Source organism: Capsicum annuum, chromosome 2, assembly GCF_002878395.1.
Source record: "Capsicum annuum cultivar UCD-10X-F1 chromosome 2, UCD10Xv1.1, whole genome shotgun sequence".
NCBI classification, from domain to species: Eukaryota; Viridiplantae; Streptophyta; class Magnoliopsida; order Solanales; family Solanaceae; genus Capsicum; species Capsicum annuum.
The window spans coordinates 131,527,538-131,537,142 of NC_061112.1; the positions used below are offsets into that span (position 1 = coordinate 131,527,538).

Below are 9,605 nucleotides of genomic sequence, written 5' to 3' on the forward strand. Positions count from 1 at the left end.
TGCGTTTTATTTCTTATGATTTTCTTTCAGCTACACAACTTGTAATAATTTTTGTATTTGTTCTTTCTACATATTATTTTCAAGACATAACAATATAAATATTCAATCTTTTTGATTTGATCAGTTTTTCCTTTTACCATAGAGGTTAATATAATTCAATCATCATACCTTTTTCTAATTTGTAAAATAAAAATTAAAACATATTAATTTTGTTTTCCTCAATTCCGTCATTTTTTATATTTTTTATTTTTTTAAAATTGGGTGTGATCCTTCTGTTTTTTTAGTATAAATTTGGACATATCTAACAGTTCCCCTAATATCTCTCCTATCCCTATTAATCTTGTATCACCTCCCAACGGCCAATAATAAAATACCATAAATACCCCTATTTCTCCACAGTAATCAATCGATCTATCACAATTTATCAAGGCTATTTTCGTCAATTCAAACCTTTCACAATTTCTGTACATCAACTGAAGATAAGCAAATGGATATATGCACTACTATTCTTTCTCCTCATTGATAACATTATTGAATTTCTTTTCTTTTTTCCGCCGGAGAATGGAATTCAGGCAAGTGAAATGAAACCCAACATGTTTACCCTATCGGAAAATGCACAAAATCCAGTAGAGTCATCCGCCGGAAAATCAAGAATCCGGCGAGAAATTGAGTCCATTTCTTCACTTATATCTCTTTCTTATTCAATCAAAGTGTTCAACGTAAAATGGCTATCAATACGCAACAAGCTTGAAGAGCTTCTTTCTACCCTCTCCGCCATTGAGAATTGTGATTCAGCAGAAAACTACCCTCCACTCTGCAGCTCCCTTTCAGCCATTACAGTTACACTCAACCACTGCCATGAACTTTCAAGGCATTGTGTTGAGTTTTCTTACAGTGGGAAATTGCTTATGCAGAGTGATCTTGATATAGTTTCAAGAAAATTGGATGATCATGTAAAGAGTATCTCAGAGATTTACTCTCTTGGTTTGCTTACTCAGAGCTATGCTATTATTGTTCCAAGGCCGGGTGTTGGAGCTTCTCGTGATGATATCAAGTTTTATATAAGGGATTTGTTGTCAAGGGTCAAGATTGGTTCTTTAGAGATGAAGAAACAAGGGTTGATTGCTTTGAATGAGATTATTCAAGAAGATGATAGGTATGTTAAAGTTGCAGTTGAAATTGATAATCTTGTTACTGTTTTGGTGAGTTTTCTTGATTTTCAAGAAGATGATGGTAGTCTTCAGGAAGAGGCAGCTAAGGGATTGTGTGTAATAGCAGGGTTTCAGTCTTGTAGAGGGGGGTTAATTTCTGCTGGAATAATTGCACCATTGATTAGAGTTTTGGAGTGTGGGAAGAGTGGTCTGAGTAAAGAATTTGCTGCAAAGTGTTTGATGAAACTGACAGAGAATTCAGATAATGCATGGTCAATTTCAGCTCATGGTGGAGTTACTGTTTTGTTGAAGATATGTGTAGAGGGTGGTGGTGAATTGGTTGGTTCAGTTTGTGGGGTGTTGAAAAATCTTGTTGGGGTTGAAGAAATCAAGAGGTTTATGATTGAGGACGGTGCAGTTTCAGTATTTATTAAGCTAGCAAGGTCTAAAGATGAGGTTATACAAATTAGTTCAATTGATTTTCTACAAACTATGGCATCTGGGGATGAATCAACTAGGCAAATGATCATGAAGGAAGGTGGAATAAGAGCTTTGGCTCGTGTTTTGGATCCGAAATCATCGTCCTCATCTAAAGCAAGGGCAATGGCATTGAGGGGGATTGTGAATTTGTGTTTCTCATTAGTAAATTCAGTGAACATCCTGTTGAATTATGGATTTATGGATCACATTCTTTATTTTCTTCGACACGGAGATGGTTCTCTTCAAGAATTGGCCTTAAAGGCAGCATTTTGGTTATGTGGAACATCAGAAGAAGCCAAGAAACTAATGGGGGATGCTGGATTTATGCCAGAGTTGTTAAAGTTTCTTGATTCTAAGTCATTTGAGGTTAGAGAAATAGCAGCTGAAATACTATCAAGTATGGTTATTGTGCCAAGAAACCAAAAGAGATTTGTACAGAATGATCAGAATGTTGGTTTGCTGCTGCAAATGCTTGATCCTGAACAGGCAAATTTTGGCAACAAGAAGCTATTGCTTTCTATACTCATGTCATTAACAAGTTGCAATAGTGCCAGAAAGAAAATTGCAAGTTCAGGATATCTGATCAACATTGAGAAGTTAGCAGAGGCTGAAGTTTCAGATGCAAAAAAGATTGTCAGGAAATTGTCTTCCAATAGATTCAGAAGCATCCTCAGTGGAATCTGGCATTCATAATCAATGTAATTCAATTTTGTCTTATGTTTAAATGCTTCCTTTAACACCCAAAAAAAACAAAAGGAGATCTTATGTAATATAAACCAAGATAAATGTACTTTATTGTTGAAAAAGAGCTTTTAGAACATCCCCTTTTGCCTTTTGTAGATTCTACTTCTAGTAATATAAAGAGTCTCAATAAAAAGGATTATAGAAATATATACTTCTTAATTTTGTTTTTAATCTTGTTATCATTCTCTTTTGTGATGTTAATGTTTATTGAGGATGCACAACTGCACATGTGTGTGTGTGGGTGGGGGGGGGGGGGCATGAATTTGGGCAAGTGATGAGTAGCCATCAATTGTTTTGTCTTAGTCTCCCAAGGAGCCCAGAGTAGAGAGTGATGGATGACCAGGCCCTCTCTGTATAATCTTGTCCTTTTCTTATGCATTGGTTTTGTATTAATGTGTGATATTTACGAACTTGACATAGCCAACACACTTACATGAGCTCATCTGTCTTATATGGAGGACTTTTTCATTTACACTCTTTATCCAATGAATCTCAAGTTTAGAAGAAATTGTAAAGAAGTAAAGCTTCATAAATGAGCTTAAGACTACTGTGACTTGCATAACACAGATAATTTAACAATTTTGAGATAATATATGGGATTACACGTTTGGTTGAGCTAGTGATTTCAGGATTAGGAATTCCGGAATTATTTATGCCACATTGTTATTAAAATCCCGGGATCATGGCCTTACTACTCGGCCACAATAACTAACGATGGATTCGATATACTACATTTCTAAGAGTAGATGGAGAGATCAAGCAACCGTTCTTTCACCAACATACATTCAATAGCATAATGTATCACTATGACATGAAATGGGCCTAAAGAATGAACACTTTTCGTTGTAATAGTTTAACTAATGTAAGAATATTTCGCTACATAAAAGATTCAGCCAAAATTTACCAAAAATACTCATGATATGTGTTATAAATTATGAGTTAGTACTTCAATTTACAAGAGATTTCTTGTTTGCAGCAAAAGGATTCTTGGAAATCAGTGCTAAAAGAATTTAGCTGCAAAAATGGATACAATCTTAATAGGAATGGGGATAGTGGTCCATTGCTTTTGGATGTTCTCGAAGGATTCTTAAAGTATGAGGTTCGATAAAACTTCTGATATTGTGGTATGCTTATGTTTCTATTAGTAGGACATTAGAAGAATACAAAAGTTGGGGAGATTTGCATTGATAATCCTATCGACTTGTTTGTTGTTTATCATCCTTGAAAAGAATTAAATGTCGAGAAGGATGAATTCAATAACAGAGGTCTACGGAACATGTTAAATATATAAATAGTTCAGTTTGTAAAGAGTAGTTGTCTCAACATCCTAATGCAGTTGTGGCCCTCTCGCCTTGTGGTATCCAAATTTTCCTTGTATTTTCTCTCCTATAGAATGATAAATCGCTTACAAATGCCAAACATGACCAAATGTGGTCCTTAGGGGGGGAATATATTACTAGAGGTCCCAAGAAGCTAATCAAAGAGGAGGATGGAAGTAAATAATAAGTTGAAAGCATTTTTAGTGAAGTCCTTCACTTGGTTATGGAGATTTAGCAGAGGTATGATGTTACTACATTTTTAGTGAAGTCCTTCAGGTTTTCTCTACCTGTTTTTTAGTTGCTGCATCATATAGTTGTTGTCTGGTCCTTTTTTCTGGAGGTTATATGATGTTTTTTATTTGTCTTCTTTACCTTTTTATGTTCATTTTGATACTGCTTTGCTAGGCATTTTTTTAAGATGTGGGTCTTTCCGAAATAACCTCTCTGTCTCCACGAGGTAGGGGTAAGGCTGCATACATCCTACCCTCCTGAGATCCCACCTGTGGGATTTCACTGGATACGTTGTTGTTACTGTTGTTTTCATTCAGGTAACGTCTTAGGAGTTCCATTCTTGATAAGAGATGATGATAAAAGTAAATGATCCAACCTGAATTTATTAAGTCCGTAATAATAGGCTTTTCAGGTGATTTAAATGTGCGACATTTTGTCTTCCAGTTTTTTTGTTCTGTCATACCCTTGTACTATGATCAACTGTTCCAACAATTAGATGGCAACTCTCCCCGTCTTTGATTTTGTTGCTATGTTCCTTAAAGTTCTTATCTGGTTAAATATAATCTGCTTCCTAACCCGTCTCAACAATGCTATAATTTTCAATTACATGAATAAAGAGGAATAGGGCAAGGTAAAGTTTCCTGCGAAAAGCGATTGGAAGAACCATATTGTGTAGGTTCTTTGCATTGAGGGGTGGGGTGTATATTTCCACACAATAAATCCTTTACTTGTAGGAAAAAGACATACCTGCCAATACGTATGTGTGTTTTAGTGCATGACTATAAATGGAGCCCTATTATTGTTAGGGGTCGTTTGGTACACCGGATGGGATAAGGATATCCCATGGGGCTATAAGGGTATCCCATGGGACTATTTTATCCCTCCCTCCCCGTGGGACAATATAGTCTCCGGATTAAGTAATACCTTATATCAAACTTGCGATAAAGTTAATCCCAAACTTTATCCCGAGATTATTTTTCTGATCCCTTCTACCTAGCGACCCCTTTGTGTTATCATTATCATTAATTGTTGTATGCTTAATATATAGAGGTTTGATTTATTTTTATGAAGATGCCTTATATTTGTCAATTTTCTCGTTGTCGTAATTCTGTGGTTGCTTATGTTTCCCCCTTTCCTTTGTTCTTTTTCCTGATGTGTAATAAGTAGCTTCATCTTGGTTCTTGTGCCATGGAAGAGTAATTACTTACCCGATCGAAATAGGAAGAATTTACTTGTTAGTTAATCATTTGAGAGTGATAAAGCGTACTCATGTGGTTTTGGTCTTAAATAAAAAGAAATATGAATTATTATATAGAGAAAAGAATGATATTTAGCATAGGTGCAGATTATGTTAAATAATATCATTATGACCTGATTTTTTGAAGCAATATAGACACCTAAATACCATTTGTAGGAAGTTCTCGTGATCTTGTTGTGGAACTTTGATTTCCATCTTTTCAGTCGCTGGAAGTGTGGAACTTCAGTTTGCATCTTTTCTCAGTTTGTCAAGTAGTGATCAATATGTCATTATGTAGTATATATTGTTCAAGTTCTTCCCAAAAGACTCTTTCATGCTAAAGTTAAGTTTTCTGGATATGTGGACTGTTTCTTCTTCGGTTGCAATAGGCTATGTGGATGATCTTAGTGTTAATTGGTTTCTTTGTTATGGCAGAATCGTCTGTGTTAGGGGATGCTAAGGCTTCGGCTATCAAGGCAGCTCTGGTAAAGGAAGAGAGAGGTAAATATGAAATGAGGCAATCTCTGAAAGATGAAAAGGTTGAAGCGGAAAATACTTGAAAACCTTTAGCACTGGATTCGTTCGGTTGAACGGTATTCTCTTCACCCGCACTATGTATGTATGTATGTATGTATGTTCCTGTCTGAGATGCTATTGATGAACTGAGTAATGACACTAACTTGTTATCAGGTTGGATGGAGACTTGCTGTTGATTTGTTAAGAATGATCTCTCTCTTGTGGGTCTGATGAGATGTATAGTTTTGGTTCAGATGCTGCCTGCCGACTCCAGACTGTTTGGCAACTATTTAATTATAATATTCACCATCCATAATGCATGTGATTAGGGAAAGTGATAGTCAGTCGTATGCTGGCTGAGATTGATTCTACAGAGATCAGTTCTTCTACAGAAAATACATTTGTGAGAGATGTATCCAATTAAATGAAGATGAAGATGCTTTTTCAATATGAGCAGGTGAGAGTGGATGAATCGGCTTGCATTGCCACAAGATTTTTTGAATTGTGAAGATTTTGAACTTGGAGGAATTGTTCTTCTACCACAGCTTATCCTCCAATTCCTTGAATTTAGGCCACCCCAAAAAGTGTTGCCTAAAATGTCCTAGTGTACACTCCCTAGGAGTAGGTGGGCTTATTGGAGGAGGTAGGTTTGCACTCATAAATTCATGATTCCTTATGAAGAAAAATTGGACCACACTTAAGGCTGATGCAGAACAGACTTTTGAAATTGGGCTTTATGTCTGTCATCAAACATTACCAAATATCAGTAAGAGTTAACATTCCAGACAGAGACAAGTAGGACCACACTGAGCACTGTCATTCTCTCACTTGGTAAAAAGAAATTTATCTATACAATTGACAAATTCAATTTGCCTATGTGCTTTTGAATTTCTTTTTCTAATTGTATTTGGTCTTTAACAGAAATAAGTCAATAATGCTAATTGTTTTTTTTTTTTTCCGCTTGTTTTATTCAAGCTTTATGTTTCTAAGGCCTTACTATCCCAAAATCAAGGCCGGCCTTAGTTTGATTTGGTCTCAGCACAATAGGCTTTTCTTCAACTCTGCAGAGCTCTTTTAGGTAGCCTTCAAATTGTTCTTTCTTTTTTTTAAAAAAAAAAATAATTAAGTAAATACACGTTGGAAATTAGGAGGAAAAAAAAAGAGAGGTTATAGGCATAAATAATCTTAAAAACTGAATCCTGTTACCATACTAAGCATTACTGATACGGGTTCCATGAGAATAATGCTTAATTTATTAGTATATCATTCAGTGTTTTGTGTGTTTAGTATGACGAAAAATGTTGTCCCTAATGAAATTAACTTTTTATGTTTATGTATCTTATATCATTGAAAACGTTTTTTTACACCTAAAACAAAAATGATTTACGTGTTTTGATAGTCATAGCTCTAATAGATAAATAATATTATCGATCTTCGGTATCCAAAGTGAGCATGAAAACATTATCATATACACTTATCTTCCATATTCTAGAACTATCATATGACGCTGCATGTAAGTTTGTACTAATGTAAACATTAGAATCCAAAAAAAATAGTTTTTCATGAATAATAACGTTGTACCAAACACAACCAGCAATATTGTTATCGACTTCATAGCTTCATGGTGCGATCAAGGCCAACTCATGGAGCCAAGTATCAATAACTTCGCTGTTAAGTGTACAAAAGTCGAATTTATTTTCTAGCATTGGCGTGGAATGTGGATGAATTGGCTGTGTGAGCTTTAATTAATTATATGCTTTGCTCCCAAGTTTAGCTGGTTCAAACTCCATAAAAATGTTCTAAAATTTGAAGTATCATCGGTCAAACCATTCTTACAAGGATTGCTTTTCCATCACAATTTTATTTAGTTTAAGCTCATAATTTTAAGTGTGTTATAGAAAATAATATTGCTCGATCTCATTATCACATATCCAAGTAGACGAGTCTTTGAACCAAATACATCTTTACCTTCATAAAAGAATGACAACGGGCATAAAGACATTACTTCCAATGCATTATTTACTGTAAAATAAGTCTCAAACTTGGTTACGAATAAGTCAGCAACAGCTTTTCGCCATTGAGACTAAGATCAAAGTAAAGTTTCAATTCAAATGAAGATAAGGGGAGGAATGATTAAATTGGAATCATCTTTTCGTGCTTAAATCAGAAGACCCACCCCCCAGATAACGCATAAAACGTAGTTTTGAGAAAAAGGTAATGATAATTAGATTTGTGTCATTACCTTTTCTTTCAATCCCAGCTCAAAACTTAGCTAAGACAACAAAATTTAGCAAAGGCATTAAAAACCTTCTTACACAAAAAAGAAACAGATACTGCATGCTGTTTTACACGTGAGTCTCCTCTATGTTATCACTCACAAAGCACCATTTTCATAACCACTCTTAAGACATTGGAAAACTATTTACCACAACAATATTCGTCAGCCCACGTTTCTTCATAATTGTTGAGATTTGAGGATGAACATGATCACTTCTCAATTATTCAGAAAATAACCATCACCTTTAACTAGTCAAAAGCTCATCAACAATCATTTCTCAGCATGTCTGGATACTACGCCATATTTTCAGTATCTCCCCTGCAGATGTAAATAGAGAATGATCAATGAACAAACTGAGAGATAATAACAAGTTGAGTCACTTGAACAAATTGCAGAGGCTGATATTGACTCGCTTGCTACTCAGCAACGTTCAAATCCTTTCGGCAAGTTGTTACAGAATGTAGAAACGACAACAAATTATCACCATTACAGTTTTCATTCAACTTCCACCATTTGATTGGAGGTCCCAAGTATTTTTCAAATTAGGTGGTAGGTCTATTTGGTTTCACTAGAAACTCCAAGAAATACACAAGCAATTCACCCATAACTTATTTAGAGAATTGTAATGTAAAATCAATTAAAAATCACAAAAGCTACAACAACAGATAAGTTCCCTACTGTCGTAGATGTATCATAGTAATAATTAAACATTGAGATAGCTTCAAATACTAAGCCCAAGGAAACCATCGGTTAAAAAGTATTACAAGCAAATCATACATATCAAATTCAACTGACCATAGAAAGAACTTAATATGATAACGCTTAACAAGAAATAAGGGATGTCGCAAAAGAAAAGCTTTCAAGATTCCAGCTTGTTTGCAGGACTGTTAAAAATATCACCTGTTGTACTGTATTGACTAGTTTTGTTGGAGTTGCATGATTTTAATTACTTTTTTTAAGGAAAAAAAACTAGAAGGCATAATTAGTGGCAGGTTAGCTAGAAAAACGGGAGTGCTGAACGAAACCTAGCGACGTGAAAAAAGACAAAGCCAACCCAAATTATGGGCAAAGCGGCCTATGGCACACTAATTCAGTGCGCTATACGACTCCCATAAATGGACCACACCTTAACGGCCTTTATGGTCAATGGAGTCATTCAGTGCGCCAAAAGAACTTAACCTTGAAAATTTTAAAACAAAGAAATGCTTAACAACAACAACAACAACAACTAACCCAGTGTATTCCCACTTAGTGGAATCTGGGGAGGGTAAGATGTACACAATCCATACCACTACCTCCGGAGAAGTAGAAAGGTTGTTTCCGATAAACCCCCGGCTCAAGACAAGTAATAATAATCAAAGCCGTAATAAAGCATTGAACAAGATGACATAGCATAAATACGACACCCACAGGGAATAGTAGACAAAGAATAGTAAACAAATTCGTAGTAAAGCATGAAACAAGGTGGCATAACAAGAATAATACCCCCACCAAGTAATACCCTACACTAACGACCCAAACTGGCACTAGATCCTCTATATCTGCATATCCATGCATGCTTCCAAAATCAGATAGATCCTAACTAAGCTAAAGGACGGATGAGATAATTGTCCAACGCAAAAATATTTTATCTATGATCAATCCTCTGA

At 35.3% G+C, this 9,605-nt stretch overlaps 2 protein-coding genes and 1 long non-coding RNA gene across 3 annotated transcripts in view; 2 read left to right on the top strand and 1 right to left on the bottom strand.

Annotated features, from left to right (window-relative positions):
* The first annotated feature begins 313 nt into the window (after positions 1 to 313).
* LOC107859476 lies at positions 314 to 2,522 on the top strand. Its single transcript, XM_016704507.2, has one exon. The coding sequence runs from the start codon at positions 582 to 584 to the stop codon at positions 2,322 to 2,324; it is 1,743 nt and encodes a 580-aa protein (XP_016559993.1). The 5' UTR covers positions 314 to 581; the 3' UTR covers positions 2,325 to 2,522.
* Positions 2,523 to 3,329: 807 nt separating this feature from the next.
* LOC124896022 lies at positions 3,330 to 6,634 on the top strand. Its single transcript, XR_007052382.1, has 3 exons — positions 3,330 to 3,934; positions 5,598 to 5,755; positions 5,853 to 6,634. It is a non-coding gene; the product is annotated as an uncharacterized LOC124896022 (long non-coding RNA).
* Positions 6,635 to 7,893: 1,259 nt separating this feature from the next.
* The window catches only part of LOC107859477 (multiple organellar RNA editing factor 1, mitochondrial), a 13,186-nt gene continuing 11,474 nt past the window's right edge, over positions 7,894 to 9,605 (bottom strand). Inside the window, exon 5 of the mRNA XM_016704508.2 lies at positions 7,894 to 8,274. Within this exon, the coding sequence (XP_016559994.2) occupies positions 8,263 to 8,274 (12 nt within the window). The 3' untranslated portion in view covers positions 7,894 to 8,262. The remainder of the gene's footprint in view (positions 8,275 to 9,605) is intronic.

What these genes read in the sequence shown, in the direction of transcription:
- LOC107859476 (XM_016704507.2), top strand. Translation starts at nt 582, where the DNA reads ATGAAACCCAACATGTTTACCCTATCGGAAAATGCACAAAATCCAGTA.